The 25,075-nt window shown below is 42.4% G+C and overlaps 2 protein-coding genes across 9 annotated transcripts in view; one reads left to right on the forward strand and one right to left on the reverse strand.

Moving 5' to 3' along the window:
* edrf1 (erythroid differentiation regulatory factor 1) overlaps positions 1-25,075 on the forward strand; it is a 447,039-nt gene that overhangs the window by 343,669 nt on the left and 78,295 nt on the right. The gene's annotated exons all lie outside the window — the stretch shown is intronic.
* The window catches only part of ebf3b (EBF transcription factor 3b), a 66,910-nt gene continuing 48,878 nt past the window's right edge, over positions 7,044-25,075 (reverse strand). For 4 of the 8 annotated variants that reach the window (XM_072390839.1, XM_072390841.1, XM_072390840.1 and 1 more), the window contains exons 11-16: positions 16,920-17,008; positions 11,870-11,935; positions 11,497-11,668; positions 10,911-11,096; positions 10,320-10,487; positions 7,044-9,067 (exon numbers count right to left, since the gene is read on the reverse strand). In XM_072390839.1, the coding sequence (XP_072246940.1) occupies positions 9,036-9,067; positions 10,320-10,487; positions 10,911-11,096; positions 11,497-11,668; positions 11,870-11,935; positions 16,920-17,008 (713 nt within the window). In that variant the 3' untranslated portion in view covers positions 7,044-9,035. The remainder of the gene's footprint in view (positions 9,068-10,319; positions 10,488-10,910; positions 11,097-11,496; positions 11,669-11,869; positions 11,936-16,919; positions 17,009-25,075) is intronic. The other 4 variants (XM_072390843.1, XM_072390842.1, XM_072390845.1 and 1 more) reach the window with 1 other exon arrangement.

The following is a 25,075-nucleotide window of genomic DNA, read 5'->3' on the forward strand; positions in this document are numbered from 1 at the left end:
CAGTGTAGCTCTTTATTTTCTAAATCCTTCAATTCTTGATTCTCTTCACTGTTTTCTGCTGCTCTGGAGTGACCCATGCTTGCCCACAGTTATCCCTCTTCTTTTTTAACCCAGGTAGCCTAATTATCCACTCTCCAAAAATAACCTCAGCTTTAACCTTTACAGAACCAGTTCAAGGGGCCTGCTCGCTGAATACATTTGAACTTTGCTGTATTCTTGAATTTCTTATTTGAGCAGCTCTGTGTGGCTGTCTTGCTGCGCTGCTGGACTCAGTTACTCTGCCATTGGAGCAGCATCGCAGCGTAAATGTTGAGGCAGCAGACAGGCAGATGAAGAATGAGACTCAGTCTGTGGTTTCACAGAGGGCTAATGATGCCTGTGGTGACTACAGGCTACAGTCAGCCCCCTAACGAAGGGAGCTGTGACACAGCCACAAGGGGTCCCATTTAAGCCAGGCGCACTCTGAAGTGCACTGTAAGCACCCTCCTTTTTTGCTTGTGGCCAAGTAAATTCTATGGAATGCAATGAATTTAGCAACCAGAGATTGCGATGTCTTTAGAGTTGTGCGGTTGATGTTAAAAAACAAGTCCAGCATCAAAGCATCAGACAGGCTGCCTGTAATTGGCTGTGTAATCTGCATAGGTACCGAAAGAGCCCCTTAAAAAAGAAAGTTAAAATCACTCATTTAATTTCCCATTTTTTTTCTAATGTTCACAATATTTTAGTAGTAATTGCCATTAGTGGAAGTGTTGTCAATATTTCTGCATTATTTTGTTGTCTTTTCACTACGCAGACCACCTTTATATCATGCTGGCTCCGAGATAAAAAGGAATTAGATTAAAAGAGGCTGAGACGATCTCATCATCCGCACTGTTAATCTCTGCGAAACCTTTAATTTTGGCCTAATATCTGCCTCCATTTCACAGAGAGACTACACGAGTGCGTGTGCGTGCATGCGTGTGTGTTTGTGCATGTGAGGGCGTGAGCACGCGGGCCATGCATGCTGGTGTGCGCACATGTGTATGTCCATATGTGTGTGGGTGAAGTGGATGATATTGAGTCTGACTTCATAAATCACCCAGACACTGATAAACTCCCCATGCACCCACACACCGCTAATGGGCAACCCTTAAGGAGTGTGAGTGTCTCGTGCGGCGTTTGATTCAACATTTATTAACCCCCTCACACACGCTCTCTCTCACACACACGACACACACTCGTTTGAGCCACAGAAAGAGCGGGGATACGGTTGGTGGCATCCGTAGCATTAGTGTGGGGTTTTGACCTGGCCGGGCTGTATTAATCATGGCCGATAGTGGTAAGATACATTTTAGCTTATACAGCCACAGCAACAACAGCCTCTGCATTCCCAAACATTAGTTTCCTTCTCATAACTTATATCCTGTCTCCAACTCCCTACTTCCCATCTCATATCCTGGCACCCGTCCTCATTATGGAACAATTTTCTGCCCCCACATCAAACACAAACACAAACTTACTCTGTGCTTCCATCTCCTTCTCTTCATACATGTCGCCTCATAATTCTACTGTTATCACAACCTGCAACCCTCGGTACAAGTCGCAAGCTTAGTGAGTTCTGCAGAACTTATTCCCATAGCTACATCACTGATTCATAAATAGCTGTTTTTTATTCTTCCAGAGAAGTTTGTGTGCTTAAAATAAATAAAAGTACAACTTTTTGGAACATATTAACACAGCTGAAAGTGGTACATTGTAGAAGGGAGCCAAAGGAGTATCCAGCATGTAGATAAGCGACGTCCAACAGTCAGTCAGACAGATAGACACAGGGATAGATAGCTGGATATACAGACATTAGACTGGGGCTTGGCAGCGGTATCAGGTTTCCTCCCCCTCTGTCTGTCTGCCGGGACAGGCTGGCCTCAGAGGCCCTGACACCGAGGCACCACGCAGCCAGCCACGACAGCTGCCACAGCAGCATCTAATACCAACACACTCCATGCTTCGCCACAACTACAAAGAGAACTATCATTTCAAACATGGCATACTTTGATGCTCTTGTAATGATCTTTGTGTTTTGAGAGAGAAATCAGGAGGACAGAGGATTCGTACGGTGCCCCTTTTTTAAGGTTTGTTTCTTTAGAACAAAGAGACTCTTCTCGAAATGAGCAAGATTAAGATGGTGATGATGAGATAGAGCAGGATTAAATTAGAGAAAAGCACCAGTGTGCGCCCGTATGTGTGTGCGTGTGTAACCTTGTATCAGCATGTCATTGTAACCCCATGAACTCAAGCATTGGTCTGGGGGTCTCTAATTAAGAACGGCTGATGAACGGTCATACATTACGTGAGAGCGGCTGCTTGTGAGTGTGTATCCCTGCATGTATCAATCTGGGACTATGCAGTGCGGTTGTCAGCGTGGTAAGGAGAGTGTCTCAGCCTGGAGAAAGTGCAGGTCTAGCCTTGGTCATGTTGATGGAGGGGCGGCACTTCAGAGGCTCCAGGACCCCATGGCACCAGTCTCCCCAGTCCCCCAGACAGACTGGGAGCATCTGGGCTCTGTCAGCGCCTCTGGCCCCTGCAGACTCCGATCTATATGACGGGAGAGAGGAGTGCATTGGATCAGGGCGAGGGAAAATATGAGCCAGATTCCTCAGCTTTGTGCAAAATGCATGCTTTGCCAGTTAGCATGTAACATGTGTATGTGTAAGCCCTGATAGCAGGTCATGGTGATTAATTTCACATGACATGAGATGGGGTTATTGATTAGTGCCTAATGCTTGAAAAGTCCTTTTTATACAAACTTTCCAATTAGGAATTAATTAAAAGTGTGCTGCTAAAAATATGCAAAGCTGGTACTGAGCAAAAACATCAAGACATGACTGATAGATATCCTTCCAGAGTTTCCTTATGAAAGTGAGCAATGATTTGATCAAGTGGGTATAATTCCAAAGCTCTGCCACATGGAAACCAATACACACACTTGCCAAGACTAATTAATCCATACACTAAATTAGGAATATAAATTGTGGTCCCAATTTAACAAGGTCAGTATTAACTTCTCCCTTTACACTTTATTTAACTGTGTAGGAGAAGAAGGAAAAAAATAACCCCTATCAATGTGCTTTGCTTATTATGATTGACGATTGATGATTAAGTCCTCCAGCTGACACACACCACCAAAGCCGGTGAGTTGGAATTGGATGTGACACATACACAGTTCTGCGTGTTAGGTAATTCGTTGACGAGGGGCCAAATTCATTTATGGAACAGCGGTATTGGCAGGCGTGGACACTCTCTGCAAAAACAACGATAATCACAGAGGTTTGGCGCGGCGTGACAAGGACTCTTCAGGGAAGGGCCCTTACACGCTGCTTTGTTGGCCGTTCCTCACTAAGATGGAGGGTAACATCCGCCACTGTTCTTAAGATCGCTCAGAGCAGGCAGACAGAGGTTTATGTAAGGTGTCGGTGATGTTTTGATTAAGTGGAATTGCTTGCAAAATATATCTGGAATGTGTGGAATTTTACAAATGTAGAATTTGCATTTGAGGAAGTGCAATGCTTTTTCTCTATTTTGAAAAAAAAAAAAATTGATTGAATAAAGGCTATGATAAATCCACCATAATGAAACATAAGGGGGACCCTGTCGCAAACCATTTAATCTCTTTTCGCATTCTCCATTTTTTCTGCTAATGAGCCTTATTGACAATCAAACAGAAGCTGTCATCCCCCAGGATGCAACACTCCCAGCCCCTGCGTGTTTGTCATAGTGTCCTGGCAATCAGAGCTGCCGGCAAGACCAGGCTGGCAGTTAGTGGTTCTCACAGCAGCGCTGCCTGAAAATGGCACACTTCCTGTAGAGTTGCAGCTGCCACCTCTGCTACTTCCATTACTTTCTATAGCATGCAGATGTTGTATCAACATTCCCTGCCAAGGGGACTGCAATAACTGTGAGATTCATGCCATGTTTCAGAGGCACGTCAATTTCTCAAGTGGCACAATTAAAGAGGGAAACACAGTACCAGGTTTTTCACAGGCGCTGAAATCGGAAAAGGGCTTTTTCACATTTATTTTTTATTTTTTCCAAAGGGGGGCTGTTTCATAAGGGTTCAGAAATCCACCCGATTTTTACTGCCCTTTTCCTGAGTTGAGCTGTTCTGTGAGCCTTTGTGCGGCAGACCTGTTGTGACCCACAGCGGATATGGAAATGGGGCTAAGGTTTTATGGGCCAAACGGATTGGACACAGTCAAGCTCAGGGGGCATGAATATTGGATGTTATTTCTGCTCCCTTTTTATGTAATCCATTGCCAATACATTATTAATAGATGATATCATATCCAGAACTACTGGACAAAGCACTACAGAGGAGTACTATGAAAGGAGCTCTATGTGGTGGAGACTGTGGCCGAAAATATAGTTCAAGTGATATTATTTTATCACTGTAGTTCAGCACTGTCTGTCCAGGCAGTCCTCACACTGTAAATTTAGGCTAAGTGAAGTTTGCATTGAAGAAAAATATTCTACCAGAGGTAAATCCTGCACTTCTGGGTTCGAAATGCATTTAAACATTGATGAAGTATCAAATGACACCCAAATACAAGTTTAATGGATGCTGAAGCACTGGGATACTTTGCTCATCCTTCTTGACTGTGAGTGAAGTGGAAATCTTTGCAAGGATGTGGAGTTTTTCTTGCAAAGCTGTTTCCTAGTGTAGAGTGGCAGGGGAGCCGTATCTTATGTGATGTATAGATTCACTGACAGGAGGCTGCGCTAATGTGATCTGTTTAAAAAAAAAGAAAAAAGAAAGGGGGTCAGGTTCATTGTTTTGATTCAAATGCAGAATTGTTCAAAACGGTCAGACTGCTTATTTTGCTTCATCTCAAAGTTAAGAGCAGTTATACTTGTTTAGTTTTTTATGTGTCACAGACGCAGTATCTTTCTCATGTATACACTTCAGGACAGTTTCAGCCACTTTTTTTCTGTGCTCAGCAGTTACACAAATCCTGTCTTTCCAAGAGGAAATCCTTAAAAAGTACTTCTCAGCACTGCCCAATGAGCACAGAAGACAAACTGTCGTCCAGCTCTTTTTTTACGGCCTGCCTTGATACTGTACAACATTCGATAATGGCATTAAAAGTGAATGTATTAGCCTCTCAATAAGGTTTACATAGGGAGAAGATGTGTAAGGTAATATTCCCTTTTTAAGGTCAGTTCGAATTGTTTTTTCTCATGGGAAACGGCAGATTGATAAAGAGCAAACAAAACCTCTTTTCTGAATGCTTGTCCTCCACGGCCTCAATGAAGGTTTCATTCCTTTATATCATCCAGCCCAATTCCCAGCATGCACGGCCATTGTGGCTCTTTCAACTGGAGCTCTCCATTGACTGGCTCATTGTCCAGCTGCTCTTTTGTGTGCTCTATCACTGGAGCACAATCTTTCACCTGAACAGCACAGGAACGCAGCGTGGATGTGCTCACGTTGGAAAAAAAAAAAAGAAAGAAAAAAAGGAGCGAGTCACCCATATCGATGCCAAGCTGCAAAATTAACCCAACACTGATTAAGAACTGTTTAGAGCTTTCAGTGATGCTTCTCAATAACGCTGTTATTACTCACGCTCAGGCTGCCTATGTCACACAGAGCTGTTCAGTATTACGGCTCAGGCTTATATTATTGAGAGGCGTTTTTTTGAAATATAACAATGCATGAGCAGATGTTTGAAGAGTGGCCCTCGGCAGCACAAGGCTAGTTAAGATCGATATTGCTTTCAATATTTCTTTCCTTTGACAGATAACTAGTACTGAGGAAAGTCTTGATAAGAGTGGCAACATATGGATGTGGTGAGCCTTGCTCTCTTTTGATTGTGTGACCCGCTGACCCTTGCCTGAGTTTGAGAGCGAGGCAGCCACATGGTACGGTGGGGGTTTGTCAGGCTCTGGTTATGGGGCATTATTGACCCAGGATTTATAAATATTTAATGCACACATTAAGATCATGGTGGAGGGTGGCCATTAGAGTTCTCCAATAAAAGAGGCTCTCACAATGATTGAATGGTGTGGCAGAGCTAGTGGCTGTTTGTTGGGTACAGAGTAACCTGCTGAGACTATATACTGTACCTTGAGCCTGCCTGCCAGGCTTCTGGGCTCTTAAAACTCAAACAACGGAGCAAAATTCAACTTTTTCCTCGAGATTGTTTCTTCCTTACTCTATGACAGTTTTTGCTGTTTTTATTTGTTTGTTTTTTTCTTATTGAGAAACATATAGTTTGTGCGACGTTTCCTTTTAAATGATAGAGACAGCAGCAGGCAAGGCGATAGATTCGAACTTCTGTATCCGAAAGAGATAATGCAACGTCAGGAAGCAGATGTGTGCCCATTGTTATCAGACACACTGGATTATCAAGGGAATGATTTGAAGCACAAGGCAGCTGAAAATTAAATAGCTCTTTTCAGTGTATCTGTCCTTTGCGCTATCAGCAGCTCCTGGACTATCTCCTGCGCCGTGAGATCTGTGCATGCCGGCTGACATAATAAGCTGTGATATGCTGATTGCTACTCAGGTTGCTGCCATTTAATTGTGCATTAAAGGCAGAGGTGGCCTCGGACAATGTTGCCTTGATGAGAAATTGACATTTTGTGACCCGCGCTTCACGAGCACTCAAGATGCCAGATAAGACGTTCAGTTGTTTTTAAGGAGAACCACTGTTCTTCCCTCAAACACTTTTATCCTTCTGTTTGACCCACTTGATGAGTATAGATTTCACAGTGGCCCCCCTTTCAGCACTCAAACTATGAGAGGTTCAAAACGATACAAGCCCTTATAGACAAAGGATAACCTTGCTCTTTCAATGTATTGATTCTTTATTAACTAGGTGGCTTAATGCAATGAAATGAGGGATTTGAATGAGCCCCATTTGGGGTGCTTTGAATAAAAAGCTCGCACTGTTTATGAATGACTACAATGAACCTTTGAAGCATCACAGATGCAGCATGTGCTCATACAAAGACCAGTAGGAATGTGTCACAATGTCAGAGTGCTTTGCTGAAAGAATATAAGTAAAGAGCAGTTTTCATCTTTTATGGATGTTACACTTTTCCACAGGTTTCAAACAGTTATCTCCATAGCAATTTCTAAACACTATATCTTACAGACGAATCACAGGTTTCTCCTCAGACATGTCTACTGTCTTTTTCTAGTTCCTGATTGTCAGTTTGTCTGCCAGCCAAACTGTGCTTAAAACTGAAAAAGTCCACAGTTAAGGAGCTATTGTGTTTTTACTGAAAATTTTAATAAAACATCACTTATTCATTTCTGTTTCCATTCCAAATGTTGACATTTTTTAAATTTTCTTCCCTGTAAACACATGTAAGCTATGTGGCAGAGTCATAAGTGGTGAGTAAAAATGACTTCTATACATTCTACAAAACAGAAAAAATACAACCACGAATGGAGTGTTTTTTTTTATCTCCAGGGTTGTCCCTCATGCACATTAGTCTCTATTGGATCTTAACAACTATCATATGGGTCACAAACAATTTATTTGACAATACAACCAACAAAGTTTTCTCCAAAATGGTCTGTATAGATAATTTAAAATCAATATAAAAATAAACAATGAAGTTTGACTTCCCCTTTAAAAAATGGACAGAGAGTCTTGACGGAGTAACACAAATTTTGAGGATACACGTGAAATATATGCACATTGCATTTCATCAAATACAAAAAGAAAAACAAATGAAGGCAACAGTTCTTGGCTGAATTATCTGTGCTGCATCACTATATTAAGGGCATGACGATTAATACATACATAATGAAAAGCAATATACAAAATTTCAGAGATAAATACATTATTTATAGTTGATATGTTACAAAATTTCCCTCAGTGAGCGCAAGTGTGTATTTGAACAGAAATATGACTATGAACTACTATACGCCTACATTCTCAATGGATTTTAATTTTGTTTTTTTTTTTAAATGTTTTTTGTTGATCTAAAAGAACATGAAAAAGACAGATGTATAAATATTTAGCACAAGTTTGGCAATATCACAATAGTCTACAATTTTTAACCACATATAAAACACGTAAGGGAATTGGAGCTAGAAGGGGGAGACTGCTCCTCATCAACAAGAAACAGACTTCACAGTAGCCTAGGAATGCATTAATATACAGTGCTAGCAAAAAAGTTGAAAAACATGGCAAAACACACTTGCTTAAAAGGAAGCTCTAGACGTGGAAGTACATCATATTCATCAACAGAGCAGTGTTTTTGTACACATCAGTGTGCTTGTTGAATCAAAGAGATTTTTTTTTTTTTTAACTTTTGAAGATGATTTCTAGCTACAATAAATTACAAAATTTAAGTTAAAATGCAGGAATGAAACATGACACAACATTGCCCGCCCAGCCCCACCCAGTTTTACTCGTATTTGTTGTACTTTTATGATCGATTTTTCTACATTATATATCTCATATATTTTCCAGTTGAAATTCAAACTGTCTTGGCCCCTGTGTATTTTTCTCACACATAAAAATACAAAAAGTCACATTATAAAGACGCACAACTGTTGTGAATCTATTAAAAGAGAATTGGAACGGGAAAAAAGAACAATTTCTGAGGCAAACAAGTTCGTTGGCAAAATGTACTGTACATCCGTGTTTTTACTTTACAACCAGATAGTGAGTCCACAGAGTCCCTTCCAGTACTGAGCATGTGGTTGATTGGACATGTCCGAGGCCGAAGCGCAACCCGACAGGTATAGAAAATAAACCCTTCATCATCCTGTGTCCTCTTCGGGGTGATAGAATGTGGGGAAAAAGAAAATTCTAAAGAAAAAAATCCCACGGAAAAACTATTGTTCCTTGTGGAATCCTTTTTTTTTTCTGAAGGTTGTGAGTCATCGAAAAGAAAAAAAAAATTGTCCTTTGTTTTTTTCTTTGTCTTTAAAAACAGAACAAGCGGTTGACTATACATTACACCAGCGTTTTTGCAGTGTGCTGAGAGGGGTGTCCAAGTGGTAGTGTGTCGACTGGTGCTTGAGATGACAAAAAGTGCATTTACATTGGTGGGACAACCAGGCCGGACATGGCTGGGAGATAAAAAAGAGACAGAGAGAAAGCTGAGGTTAGTTTAGTAGGCTAAAACAGGTTTGGATATAAATATGAAAAATTAAGAAAATTGTAATTTAGTACATGCATGTGTGTATGTGTGTGCCAGTGCATGCTCGTGTGTGTCCAGCCATCTGATAGTGCACAAATGCGTGAATGTATTCCTTTAATGTGCCTGTTTGCGTAAGTGCCTGTGAGTGTTTGCCATGTCCGTCAGCCTGCTGCTGCACGTTCTCCTAAAGGAGGAGAGTTTGAAAACCTCTCTCCTGCTCTGACATTTCAGCCCCCAGCACGCCAGTCCTGCTATGTGTGATATTTCTCCTGGCGTTGGGGTAATGGCAAACAGTGGCCCAGACTCCCAGGAGACGCGGCCGTGGTGACGGCAAAGCAACAACACGGTCACTTCCCACAATGCCACAATGCTACACTACTAGACACTCCTCAGACCAGACTCCCCTTAGATTCATTCCTGCCACTTCCTTTCCTCCCCTCATCTCTTTATCCTCGACTCTCCAATGCTGAGCAGCACATTAGTCCCCTATTTCCACATTCCCTAAGTTGTGCCTTTGCGTCATTATCCAAGAGAGATTAGACAAGATCAAAGGTAGCCTCCGTTATTTCACCAAGACCATCTGCTTAGGATATCATTAGCAACTGTACCTCACCCTGAGAGTTTATATATTCAGTATTTTCACACGTTTTAACAATTAGGCAACTAGTGAAGTGCTCGGATGATATATTATTATATTGCTCTGAGTATATTTGTAGAGTCATGGTTGAAATGCTTTTAAGTTTGCCAGCGCAGATGATGGCAAGGCATTGCTCATTAATTTCTGCACAACATGTATTAATAAGTATGAACGTGTAGCAAGATGAACTTTAATTTCCCACTTCATTAAGCCCAATGTTATTAATCTTGGGGCACACACTACGGCTAAGCTTGTTTTCAAAGCAATCATGTTGGTCATGACACATGCACAAAACCTAATAAACATAATTACTAAAACAATTCTGGGAAGGTCTCTTCCTGCGACATCAGAGCGGATCATTTGTATGAAAGGGCAACAAGGATGTATGTTTGCATGAATGTTTGCACAGACAGTTGTGATCCTACACTTGTGTGCGTGTTGTGCGTGAGGGCATGCTTTGTAAGAGTGTGTAAATTTGAATGTAAACTGAAAGGTGTAAATTAGCCTGTCAAAATGCATATATTTGTAATGATTAATCCCTCACCAAACCGGACAGAGGCCTGAGCAGCGGTATCTGACCAGTAGTCCGTAGGGAAGGGATGAGGGGGTGAGGGGGGCTCACCTTGCAGTCCGTTGCCGTTGGCGCTGGTGCAGGAGGGGGGTGGGGAGGCCTGGGGTCGGACCACAGGGGCGAAGGCGCTCTTTTGTTTAACTGTGGAGACGATAGGGAGGGAGAGGGAAGGTAGGGAGGGAGGGAGAGAGTGAGAGCGTGCTGTGAGTAGTGCTCGAGAGGGAGATGGCAGTTAAGGTAAGGCAGGGATAGTATTACTGCCAGGGGGACACACGATCAGTACTCACAGGCCTCTACCATCAACATCTTGTCCGGTTGAACAAATACAGGTGGCATACAATGAAATACACATAATATTTCTACAAAGTCTGAGCCACATGCGTGTTCTCCGAAGTACTCAAACTAAACAAATCCTCGTGAATGAACAGTAATATATTATCACCATCAATAATATTCTCACCCCGTCAGAAATGATTCATAGAAGTGAAAACGAATGCGAGAGCTGGAATTAAATCAGCAGCAGCTTAGTGCTACTACAGCGTGCAAGAGTGGCAAGATACTCACTTCCATATGGGGAGTTGGCAGAGGATCCATTGAGGAACCCAGGGGAGCTTGGCACTCCCAGGTTCATACCGGCATTGCCGTAGCCATTCATGCTGTTGCTGACGGTGTTGTAGCTCGACTGCTGTGGGGTGCTGCTGGAGATGTAGCCCCGGGGGGAGACGCTGCTGGTGTTTCGGCTGTAGCCCACTGAATAACATGGGTGGAAGATGAAAAAGATTGTTCATTCATTTCTTTCCTTCTGTAGTATTCATAAGTAAAATGTTCACTGATTATAGTAAATGACAATGGAAATTTAGTGGTGCAATCAAACATTTTTATATCAGCACATACTGGAGGGGCTGCTTTTATAAGAAAGGAAGATGGTACTTAATTGGACCCTTTAACTGCCTTACGGGGGCAGGGGCAGTGAATCTAGTGTTTAAAAACACAATTTCTATGAATATTCTTATTTAAATAATAAAAAAAGGAGGGTATGTTTGTCATCTTCTTGCAAATCCCCCAGAAACCCTCTAAGGACCACCTGTAATGCTCCTGCACCCCACTTTTGAGAACCTTTGAGTTATGGAGCATCCCTGAAATCCCATACCTTGGTCATTCCCTTGTGACTCAGACACATTGACTGCTAGTTGGCTGCTGAAGGAGTTGACTCCCATCATGCCGTGGGAGGCTGTGTTAGCGAGAGAGGGGATCTGGTTGTGGTTGCGGGGAACGCTGTACAGGGCCTCTGCAATGTCGGCTGCCCGCTTCAGAATGATCTCCTGAGAAGAAAACGTAGAAGTTTGGTTATTTTTTTTTAATATATATATACTTTTCATGGCTGTAAAGTTAACTCACAATGCATGAAGTCTACATTGTTCCAATTATAGTGGTGAAAATATCCTTTGGTTATATTATCAGTAGTTTTTTTTTTTATTTAGCTGGGATACAAGCGTGCTGAAAGCTGCAGCGTGGATACAGACCTGGTTGTTGTGGGGCATTCCATACAGGGCTTCAACAAGATCTGCCGCCCTCTTCAGTAACACCTCCTGATGAGGAAAACAGGGAGCATGAATGTTAAGACCCAAACAGATTATGTGTTTTACCCCAGCGGTACGTACAGGAACAAACAATACCAAGAGTGGCATTGCACAAGAGGGTTTCAGAGCGCTTTAGAAATGTTTACATAAATAAAAGCCACCTGATTTAAGAAGCACCAGAGCTGCATTTACACAGCAATACCATTTTGCTCCTTCCAACCATGCAGAGCAGTGAATAATGTTCCCTATCTTAATTAAACTGGCATAGTCCTTTAAAAACAACACCTCACCCGTGATTCTGGGCTTCACGTTTGCTCCGGAGTTCAGTGCCGAGTCCCCTCTCCTCAGAACAATAAAGTGAATTAGCTCTGGGTTAATCTAGTTCTGTTGTAATGACATTAAGGAATTTTTCAATTAACCTCTTTGACTGGCTGTTGCAAAGGACTTCACAAATGACTTCCCATCCAAGCAAGAGCTGGGTGCTTTTGCCTTGGGGACACGGATGCTCAGGATGTGGTCTTATCCATGTCTGCATGCTTGCCCCCGCTTGACAATGCGGATTAGCTGTGTTGCTTTGGCTCTTAACACTGAAAATGAGTTGGCCCTGAATCTTGTTCCCCCCACTCTGTTTTGGGCTTTCAGCTAGGTGGGGTTTGGCCCGTCTGTGTGTCTTTATCAGCTCTTTGAATTCAGCACTTACAATTAAATCCCTCTCAAGAAACCAGACTGCTCTCTTTGTTTTTTTATAATACAGAAGGCTGTGTTCTGCTCTATGAAAACCCTCTCCTCTTCTTAGAGTACATTTAATCTGACAAAAGCAAGTTGCAGACATGGCTGTTGCGTGTCTTTTTTTTTATATGCTCTCTTGTTGTCACCTGCTGTAGAGCAGCGATTTGTCGACTGTGCTGTTAGAACCCTGGTTAAAAGCAATGCAAATCTGTCACCAGAAACATCTCAGATGGTGCTTGTTTTCTTCCCACATTCGCTGTGTTTTCTTTTGCAGGCCTCAGTAATTTGTCTGAAGTGTTCCATCACTTGGCAATAGCAGTGTGGGATTAAGACGGCAGCTGCCGTAAATGAATGTAAACACAGTCTTCGCGCCTTCAAACAGCGGCCTCCAAGACTTGGCCTGCATTTCCAAGGCACAGCGTATGTAGCGTGTACTGAGTGTGTGTATGGGCCCTTTCATCCTGAGGAGCATATCTAGCACAGTCCTTGATTTATCAAGATGAATCACTGTAGAAGCCACTTGCAGCGTATGCCATGCTCTCTTATAGAAACATATCGCTTAATCCACCCCAAGTTACCGGATGGGTGGCTCTTAGAATGGGCATTTACCTCTGAAATTGGTGTGTATGCTCAACGTTGCATGCATCTAGTTTGCATACAAATAAAGAATTATGGTTGTCGTGAGGCAGGTAGACTAAATGAGAGGACCAGCTGTCTTGATGTGTTCTCATCAGGCAGAACAGATTTCTCTCTCTCTTGCTGAGTGAGATAAAGTGGTTTTCTTTCTTTTTGTCTGCAGTTAATAATTACCAATAATCTATTCTATCATATTTCAAGATCTCCTACATGGCTCTCAATTTTAAACAACAATTAAAGCAATTAAGACTGTCGCGTTTGCAAGCCATGTTTCATTCTCTGTAAAACGTCCTCTCCCTCCTTGTCCATATGGTACTTTGCAGCAGTGACATAAGGACAGCTTGGAAAAAGGAGGAGAGAAAACGATATTGCCTCTCATCCTTAATCTGTCGTTTACCGCGTGGTGTCTTAACTAACCAAGCTGACTCGCAGGGCTATGCTTAAGTGGCAACCTAGTCATATCCGAGGATGATGAGAAGTGCTGCACCCAATCAAGGAAGAAGTTTGTTTTCTTCTGACGAGACGCTTCCATGCGCATCAGCTCACGCTGTGAATACGATTAGCACGGAATAGCGTTCTGAGGGCATTTCCATGTAAATCTCAATACTGCTCCAGCATAAGTGTAATTGGCTTTCTTGTCATGGACACATATCAGAACACACCATGTTAAATTGAAACAATTAAAGGCTTCAAATGATTTCTGTTGTGCTGTGACAAATGCGTGACTGATTTAAACTATTGTTCGCAAGGCTTTGCATAAAAGTCTTGTGCTCCACAGCTGTTTGAATGGAGCGGCTCAGATGACAGATCACCTAAGATTTAGAAGCTGCTTTATGTTATTGCAGTGGAAAGAAAAAAAAATGAGAGGGAGCTATAACAAATTATGTGTTATAAAAAATATCTAACAATAAGGAGATGTGGCCCAAATGTGATTTTTCAAGCACTAGATTAACATGAATGTTGTATTTATATTATCACAGTTAATAAAAGAGGGCCTAGGTTATGTAGCTTGGAGTGCTAATGCCATTATAAAACTGTAAGGCAATTACTCTGTTAGCTCTAGCCTGAGGTAATGAATGCATTTAGAAGCATAGGGGCATTAGATGAAGGTACTTCAAAGAGCACAGGAAGAGAGATTCATTTAAATACATGGGTAATTGCTTGACATGAACACATTTGTAATATTTTCTCCTTGTGGATTACACAAAGAATTGGAAAAGAATGGGCTTATGCTCATTTTGGGGGGAAAGAAAAGAATCCAAAGCAATCAGCTTAATAATAAAACAATATTGAGTTTCCACTTTTAATTTCATAATGAATCTAATTTGTTACAGAAGAGAGAAATTGAGTGTGATATAATGTGATATCCAGTCTATTTGTCCATTACTGCCAGAGGGCACAAAATGGTATTATAAATTGTCTTTTTTATATTATGAATAGAAAATTGTTTTATAACAAGATCTTAAAAAGGAGGGTGAATTCCAAAGTCTCTCTTCACTTAACGCGATGCCCGCAAACCAATCTCCTTTCTCATCACTTGACTGCTCACACTTATTACTTTCATATTCACCCTGGACTTTGCATTGAATTTTTATATCTCCACTCCTCCCACAGGGTCAGACTGTCATCTACGATGTTGTCTTAGAATTACGAGGTAAACTTCAATCAGAGGCAGCTTCCCCCCTTTTTTTCTCTGTGTAGCAACAATATTAGCGTGCATCCCTTGCTATCCATGAGCACTCCCATATTGGCTTTCTGTCTCCTTACAATTACCACGTGTCTTACTGGTCCCAGGGAGAAGGCTGGTGGAAATCAATAGCGCAGTAATATTATCAACTGGAGGGTGAAGTCATGGGTGGGAGGGGGGATAGAGGCGGTGAGTGGGCTTGGTGTCGATTTGCCTTTCTGCTAATGCACACCGCGCGTCCTCCAGCTTTATCTTCTTTTTATAGAGTCTCCCTACCTCACCTGCACCCTGTAATGGCTGTTCTCTATATGCTGTTTCTGTTCTCATTTCAAATGTACATGCCAGCCTCAGCTCGCCGCAGGCTGTTTTATTGGGAATGTGCTTTTGACCCCGAGAGCTGACCCTCAGATGGCAAGCTTAACAATGACGAATCACTTGGTGGGATCATTTACATGCCCCCTGAACCCCATATTTGGGTCCATTAGAGAGCAAATCAAATATTTATGTTGTTTATTGGAAGTGCAGGGTTTCATCTCACTCTGTGATTGTTTCATGCAAAGGCTGGGAGACCGTGCTATATTAAGTACACGCTCACCCAGGAAACTAATCTTGGGCTCAGTGTCAAAACCTGTCTCACAACCTGCATTGCTTTATATTCAAGGAAAGAGGTAAGCTTTCTTTGTAATAATGCTGTGTTAACATCGTGTCTCTCTTTGTAGAAAAGATGTGGATTTTGTTGAGATGTTGTGTGACTGTAAAAAGGAAAACAGTGTAGCTAGACTGATGAGGCCTGCAGAGATAGAGAAAGTCTTGTGGATATTGAAGGTAAGTGTACTTTTCCTTTTGGTCAACGTTTACACCTGAAATTAGAGTAACATTTCATGTCTAGGTATAGCCTCTTGTCTCCGCAGGGACCGGGTCTAATTGAAACACTTCATATACTGAACCCGGGACTAGCTGTGATGTTCCATTTCTAAACGTTTCCTTGGTCAAACATCTACAGCTACCACACAGTCTGTTCTTTATTAAATTGTCCGTTGGACATTAATGATATTGCTGTGTTGCATGCTGGGATTTAATAGATATGGTCTTTAAAGGTTTTACAGTATTATTAAAACTCTGAGGTGGCCTTCACTTTACTACATGCTGAGGGGTTTTCAATTGACTAATCAGTCATATTATTACACTTGACACATCTGGAACATCAGTCATCAAAATGGTTACTGGCAGGGTGGCAATTAGTGGAAACACACAAATAGATTTTATCAATAGGAAATAGAATGAGTGAGAAAATCAAAGGGGAGCAAAAGAATAAAAGAATCAAAGAGATTTTTTTCTGGGAGGAGGGGGTTAAAAACAAAGAAATGTATGCACTTTAGTTTTGATGTGCAGGTCTTTCAATATAGAAGCCTATTTATGTGCCATGCCAGTGTGTCTGAAAACTGATGTGGCTTTCAACTCCTTCACCCGGGTTCAAAAGAAAACAATAAGAAAGCCAAAGCATAATAACATGCAGTCTTTGTCTATTAGCTGCAGTAAGACTAGGGGGTTTACGGCACAGGGTTCTGTAAACAAAAGATTAAACCAAATCGAGCCGCAGAAAATGAAAGGAAAACATGAGTGGGGTAATGAGGGTGCAGGCGTCGTTTCTGACCAGATTACCATCTCCACAGACTACTGGAGAGGAAAACGCCTGATTGAGCTATTTTACCACACAGAGAGTTTACGCCTCTCTCCACACACAAAACCAATACCATTACCACTCTGGTTAGTGGGTAAGCCACATATGTGAAGCAAAGCTGTTAGTGCTTAGGGTCGCACTGTTCTGCGTTGATGGTAATGTTGTTTTGTTTATTTGCCACATTCAGAGTATTAAGACATTTAAATCCAGACAGCTCTGTGTCATTTCTGTGTTCTCCACAGCAGAGACACTTTACTGACCTTTGGTAACCTCTCAGGATCGCCTGGGTGTCTGGGGATGACCTTCTGCAGCCTCTGGAAACCATAGTCGATGGTGGGCTCATTCAGGGCTGGAAGATAGTGAGGTAAGATGGAAAATTAAAACCATTTCAGGGCTAATTTTGCCACTGATAGGAAGAAACTAATTGAGGAATCTGTTCGAGTTTACAGTACAAAAGTCATTTCAGAATGCCTAATTTCGAGGAATCCTCATGGGTGATACAATGTTTTATGAAACATCAGCGGCTCGGGAGGGGAGGGGGAGCAAGCGATAGAAAATGATACAGGTTTCTCTGACACTTGTGTCACCAAGTACTATTCCATTAACAGCCATGATGACCTACATCAGTCTAAGGATCCTTCAGAGAGACCCTCCCCCTTTTTATATCTGCTTGAGAATATTGACTACAGCAAACTACATAGCGGGGGTCTTTTAATCTAACAGAGCTTTAATAATCTGTGAAAGGGTGTCCACACATTGATCTAGTGTAAGTTGCTGTCATTTCACCCTTCTGCACCAACTGTACTGCAACACTGGGCCTGTGAAATACGGCAGCAGATCCCATGGAGCCATTAATCTCTCCCACCCCTCAAATAGTAATCTGGGGCATGAGCCATATTGGGCGATGAATCAGAGGCACAAAGTAAATGAATCATAACCCAGACTTTGGTGAGAGCCAGGCGTTTTATGTCTGACAGTCCTAATGGGTAATTGAAGGTTTCCTTACAGCTCCGCCTGATTCTAAACAATCATGTGTACACTCGTAGAGAGAGGGTGAGGCAAGGGAGGGCAGAGGAGAGAAGGAGGGGAGGAGGGGAAGAAAAGAAGGAGAGTGGTGTAAAAGGGGAAGGAACGACTTAATAGAGAACATCACTTCTCAATGTAGATATCATTTTCAGGAGAGTAACTCCGCCGAGCAAGGCGCTTCATAAATCAATGACTTTCTATGGAGACTAATAAGAGCTGCCTGCTTCTATTCATTGTTCAGCCTGTAATTTGGCCCATCACTCATTACTCAGCATGTAATTTCAGCATTAACACCGCACAGCTCACTGAACCTGCTGAACACCAGAGAATGTGAAAGCAAGCGATTGCAACCCCCCGCAATCACAAACACACGCAGACTCACTCGCAAGCGGGTCACTGAGGCACAAGCCAAGTAAGGGCAAGAAAAGGAAAATGTATGTTTCTTGTTGTTTTGTTTGTCCCATCTCATCTAAATGTATGTGCATTCCTAAAACACAACCCACTGACAGACGTGAATACTGTACTTACTCACACTTGTACGTACAATCAAACATGATGCACCACTGGTGGTAAAACCTGAATACAGTAATTGCCAGCTCGGCCGTGATCAAATGGAGCAATTATGTGTTCAAGCATGGACAATGCAGGATGCTAATCGATAGCAAAGGATCTACCTCACAGATACAGTCAATCCTATACACCAGACACACCTGAATAAACCCATGCCACAACGACATTCACTGCTGGAAATCTGATTTGACATGTCATGTGTCCTGAAACGACAAAGGTCTTCTTTGGAATCTGGAGGTAGCCATCTTCCCCTTAATAAAGGATTGATTTGCCATATTGATCGTACATGACAAGTCTGTAGCGAGGAATTTGCCCCCTTTTCTTTTGTTATTTCCACTCCCCTTTTTATCTATGCACTGTGGCAGTCCCATACATGTGTATATATCTATATGTGAGTGTGTATGAGTGCACGGGCCTGGCTGGATGAGTGTATGTGCACGGCAGCCCTGCCAGACCCCGCTGCTCAGTGTGATGTAAATTGTGTATGTGTAAAAAGCACTCCATAATCAGGCCATCCATCATCAGAGGCTGTCAGTGGGCTCTCTCAGGGTGATACATCACGCTCTCCTGTCCTCTGCCTCAGCTGGGGCCTACACAACCCGCCAGGCATGCTGGGAACACAGCCGGAAAGACGTACAGTATGGGACAAAGCATAAGTTGGGAAAGGTGTGCTGTTTGACACGCCTCTCCAATGATAATGATGCCCTACTGTAAATGCAGACCTAAGAATTATCATGAATGTGATTTGAAGGATAGAGTATCCGCAATCGTTGAAGCACACTTTAAACAGTGTTTTATTGACAGCTTAGATACATTGTTCAATTCCACGATAGGCAGAACTTGAAAGATGTCAGACGAAGCAAAAATGTGCATTTAAACCGGACTTTAAAGTTTCAAACTTTTGCGGTGTGTGTTTTGCAGTCGTAGTCCGAGCATCAGGCATGATCTCCACATGTCTTCATGTCGCCATCTCATCTATCATGGAGATGATCTTTGTAACAACTCGGCGTAATGAAATTGGTGACACAGACTGCCATCTGCTATTGATTTCATGCAAATGCTTTTGACAGCTGATGGAGACTTGCATTAGCGCTAAACGGTCCTGTCAGTTGATGAGTTGACAGTTTTGTAGTCATAGCATGTACACTGCTGCAGACAGACACAGACAATGTCAATAATCCTGTAAGAGCTGCTGATGATATATACTGAGCACTTATATTCAATCTAGGCAGTAAGTATGTTATGTGTGTAGTCATTGCACTGCTCCACACATTTTTTTCTCCTGTGCAAAGATTTTCTTTCATCTGCTGAGCTTCTACAAGAATCATTGGGACTACTCTTCTTACTTTTTCCTGCAGCGCACACATTGACAGCAGCCTTTTCACACTTTTACCCCCTTCACCTTGAGGTCTTTTTTTAATCCTTGACACATCATTATGTTCCAAACTCTCACTCGTAAACTTTACTCTCTCATAAAGAGCAAATCTTGCGCTGTTTTGCTCTCGCTTGACACCACACATGCCAAAATTTGTTTGCTCCTCCTTGTCCTTCCAACACAGTATTGAAAGAGAGTGGACAGGGTTGAAGGTGTGGATAAAGCGTGTTTCTCCCCTCCTGTAAGGCTTTTCAGTCACTGCAAGGAAACATGAAACCTTCCACAGACATCCCATAAATCCTGCACTGGGTGGGGAGTCTAGGCGAGGGGAGGAGGGACCGAGCAAACTGGTGTAGGTATGATAAGGGTGGGTGTGGGTGGAGGGGGTTTCGCTGGCACGTTCCAGTCACGCCCGCTTCCCGGCCCGCGGCCAATCAATACCACTTTCCTGTTTTAGAGGCGGGTAATTATGAGGTGGAGAGATTGTGTGACCTCTCACCCCTGCTGCATTACTCGCCTGATATTAAGATAAATTGCCTGATTTTGGGTAAACATATGCTGCAATTCAAACTGTCAGCACTGGTTTGCTCAGGGATAATTTGTATTGATCTCCTGGCTTCTTCCCCATTTTGCTTACTGACCTCATGGATAATTAGAGAAAAAGAGACACGGGGAGGTAAGGCAGGGCTTACATTTGAATACTTTGCAGGCGAGATGAAGAGCACATGGAAGGGGGGCAGAGGGAACATTAGACACTAATAGAATTTTCATTTTCTCTCATTTTCTGCTCAGATTTAGACAGGTTACATGTTTTGTTCAATTATATCACTTATATCTTCTTTCCCTGCTTGAGTTAGAGATGCTTCATGGCTTAATTTCTGAGATGATGTAAATTTTTCAAACACAGTGTGACAGCAAATATGTCTCAAATTAAACAACTGATAACTAAAAGAATTATTGCCACATGCGAGTAAAAATTAACATGATAAGTGGCAAAAGCCCGGACTTGCTGTGGCGCGTGCTTCTCCTTTGTGAGTGTTTAGAAGAACATTTTTATGAATATTTCAGTAATTCTCTCCAGAGAGTGAATGATCATGTTTCAGAATATGAGGAAATGGAATGCATGACGCGGTGTGCAGCTGTGACCGTATCATTTCCTTTTTTTTTGTATATCCCGCATGCGCACAGGCATCCATGGCAGGCCTTCAGTTGAATTCCTCTGGCTAGAATGTTCACTTCCCAATCTTATTTTGATCTGACGCCTCAATCTGCCATCCTTTCATGCTGCTAACACATTTTCTGAGAGCTCCTTTAGGTGCCTCAGTCCTGTCACTTTACTTAAAATGTAGAGTGGATGGAGTGTACATGGCACCTGAGTGGGGTCTGCTGCTCCTTCTCCATGTTCTCTAGAAATAGGACATGAGTAACCGCTCTGCAGAAGCAGTGTAACATGGCCGATGCTGGCAGCCAAAAGTGCTTACATGGCAATACAGAAGTGTGTGCCCTCGGTCTATATGAAAGTGGATTGAACACATGTATTGACTTACAGTATCGGGGTATAAACATAGGGAAATGTTTGAGCAAAGCAGTAAATTCAAGGGAAATTGTTCCTTGTTAAGTCCATGAGCCTGAATGGGAGCTTGCACAGAGTACTAGCATTCCTGCCAGCCATTACAGCTTATTACGATAACTCTATCTTTCCAGGAGATAAAAACCTAGCCTTGTTGCCATTTGCCAGCTATTACTTTCGCTAATTATACTTAACTGCTTCGAGCTTATCTCCACTCCTCCTACACCATTGAGCAGTTATTTTTTTCTTTCCCCTTAACACAAATTAGAGGGGGAGTGGGAGTTGGAAAAGGGGGAGACAGATAAACAACACAGGCAGAAGTTCATTTGTGTTATTGCATTTGTGACTTGTCAGACAGTCTAACTGAAGCCTTCTAGGCACCTGCGCCTGATCTCCTCGTCTGATATTCTGTGTACAGGAGTCTATTGGAGATGTAGAAACAGTGAATATCTTGTCAGTCTTACTGTAAGGAGTTAAAACTCAGACTAGATATGTTTCATTGTTGAAAGAGTACAAACATGCATGCAGATGTACAGACCTTCTTATAAACCAACCCAAACCAAACCAAGGCAAATTTGAATTTTCACAGCAAACCCACGCAAGGCAAACCTCATCTGTTTTAACACTGACCATATCATCTCCATCCACTGTAGCCAGTTATCACTCAGTGATTCCATCTTCAGCAGTCTCAAGATGAACAGGAAATTAAAATTTCAAAGATCTGCAGTTAAGATAAATCAATGGAGACAGATCAATGTTCATTGAAATTTCATGAACTTTGAGCCAATACAGATGAAAAAAAGCTAGACAGTTACAGTCTCCAGCAGATATTGCTCCTGCAACAGATAAAATGTAATTAACGCGGTTAAAAGGGAGCAATGTTACAGATTGCACATCCATAATTTCTGGCTCCCTTCATATCGGTTGTATTATTAGAAAGGACCAGAGACACCTGTTCAATCCTCTTAGATGACATCTAAAGTATGTGTGCCACTTCTCTAAGGACATCAGCGGACTTTCACACATTACTGGCCTACAGAAATCAAATGGGTTCCCTTCACAGCTGATTGCAAGCGCAAATTAATATTGTAAAATGAAGATCAATACATGGACGGGGCACAGATCGATGACGGCTAAATTACGGCCGCATTTTCCCCCTCATTCAAGATGAGTTGTGTTTTCCTCTCAAAGTCAATACCGCGCTGCCTCCCTCATTCATTTCTCAATAAACTCGCCGATGAATTTCAATCAAAATGCGGCACTGGAGGGGGTTGGGGACTGGAGTTCTTTTAAAGCCCGTTGGGTGTGGATCATACTGAAAATGGGACAAGAAGAGGAGGTAGAAAACAGGGGAGGAGGGGAAAGATCCTCGTCTATCAAGAGCCCCCCTCCTCTGTCTTTCTTTGCTGTGGTACAGAACTGATGCTGTGACTTAGTGAGGACAATCCATTTTAAGAGCCATTACAAAACAAACCCCTAACGATACAGTGGGACAAAAAAGTGGGTCCAATTAAAATGAAATCAATGAATACTTTCCTTACTGGGAGTAAAGAAAAACACTTACCCATAGTTTCATTTTTCTCTTGAAAGATAACCACAATACATTTCACAGAGAGATGTAATGGGGAAAATGCATGCTCAACTGCAAGTGCTTATTTCAATCAATTTCCTGGAGCTGGATTTCACAGGTCACTAGCTGATAACACGCTGTGGAATAATGCCACAGTGTGCTTCTCAAAGCCTACCTGACAAGCTGCCTGACAGTGGGGGAGTGCGAGCACGTGTCACGTCAGCCCTCTAATTGGACACAAGGACCTTCCTCTGTGGAACCTTGTCGCGATGCACACAAGCTCACAAGGCCTTCAAACCAGGCCCATCTAACTTGGCAAAGAGTGTCTTCTCCGCTCCTGTGGAGCTAGTGCTAAATACCAGTGTTGTAATGAGACAGGCAGGAATGGGGATATGGCTGGTGGATAACATGCTTTGACACATGCTAAAACTGTTGTGCCAACTGGTTACAGCCCACTTGACTGTGGCGATGACATTTATAAATGCCTGTGTCATCCTTCCTTGTTGCTGTATTTTTAACAATGCAGGGGGGAATTTTTGAAAATCAGCTTTTCCAAAAGAATCCAAAATGCTGTGCAGAGTGGATTTAAAGATTGTAAACTCTTGTATGAAGTATTTGGTGTATGTGTAAGTCCTCTTCAGAAGCTGATCTGTTTACATACTTTCTTGAATGCCTTTGATTATGGCATATCTTTGCTGTAGGCCACACCCCATCACTGACCAGCAACCAGAAAAGAACCAAACCCAACCCTGCAGGACAGGAAATGAAAAGGAAGCTCTCCATCTGATCAGCTTGTAAGTCTGGAACTTCAAAGTGACGGCAGGGCGGAGAGGAGACGCAAGGATAGGCTCAATTCACCATTTGGACAGCACAGGGCAGTATCTGATGTGCTCCGATAAAGACGTCTCTGGTTGTTTATTTAATTTTTGGAGGGAGAGGAGGATCCAAGATTACGTTACATTTTGTTCTCAGACTGGAGCAGGAAGAGTGTTTAGTTTTGGATTTGAGAACTGGATATTGCTATTTGTGCCACTGACAAAAAGGTTTGCCTGTAAAGTTTGTGTGTACATTCTTTGTGTTTGTATTAAGACTTTTTTCACCCTCATAAAGTTATAACTTAAAGTTGTAGTATATCTATAGGAAGACTTTACTTCTGCACTATCAACATCTTCTTTTTCCATCCCTTACAGGGTTGACATTTCTTGATCTCCACCAGTATTGAGTGAAGCACACATGACCCCTTTGTCCTTATGTTGATGAATGACTGCCTCATACCCATTTTGTCAGATTTTGGTGCAGTGGAGTCGATAGCGTCACCTTGACGAGGAAACTTTGTGATCCATCAGCCCTCAAGGCTGTCTGGCCACAACTAAAGCCTGGCAAGAACAGCTCTCTGTATGGGGCATCTGCTTCATCCAAAATCCTTCACCCAGTGTGCTGCAGTCTTGTGAGGTCGAACGAATGGCTCTTATTACTGCCACTTTACAGTGAGGAGAAAAAAAGGAAAAAAAAAACACTTGACTTGTACTAATAGCTGAGAAGCCATGCTGGTCACCAAAGGTCTGAAGACGAAGCACCCTGTCAGTGCCCAGCTTGGGAAATTAGCAAATAATGTTCCCTTCCCCCTGACAAATGTGTGACAGCTCGCCTTCGCCAATCATTCTCTCCTAACGTTATGATGCATGTCCTGGATCCCCACTGGAGGATACAGGCGAAGTTTACTGACCCTCAATTTACCCATGACAAATGGGGTCCCGGTAAATGTGCGTTTTCTGGGGCGCGGAAGGGGTTCATTTTAAGCAATCCTGGTTATGTGGATGTCACTGATTAGGATAAATAGTGGCTGAGTGTGTTAGGACTGCTTGCAGAACCATATTACCAGGGGCCTGCATCGTTGCCCCTGGAGGGGAGCTCTCATGGAAACTTGGCCAAGATAGAAAACCAAAAGCTATGATGCAATTAGGAGCCTAAATTGGATGAATTGTACGGTCAAGTTTTTATTTATGATTTACTCTTTCATACTGCTCTGTAACTATGCAGTAAAAAGGTTAGGAGGCGGCAAATGAGGCTGACAATTGAGACTTTCTGTTGAAGATATTTGATTAAACCAGCGTGTGCTATTTTCAGAGCTTAATAAAGTGTAAAGTATAATAAAGTATCGACTCAGGTACAACCACGACTTTCTCCTTTTGATTTTCTACAACCTTGCTGACAGCTGGTCCTACCACTCTTGTCCAGACCAATGGATAACCAATACATGGATTAGACAGAGGACAAGTATGCTCCAAGGGACAATGCTATGTTA

The sequence above is a fragment of the Leuresthes tenuis genome, unplaced genomic scaffold (assembly GCF_036924035.1).
Source record: "Leuresthes tenuis unplaced genomic scaffold, fLeuTen1.0.hap1 SCAF_8, whole genome shotgun sequence".
Lineage (NCBI taxonomy): Eukaryota > Metazoa > Chordata > Actinopteri > Atheriniformes > Atherinopsidae > Leuresthes > Leuresthes tenuis.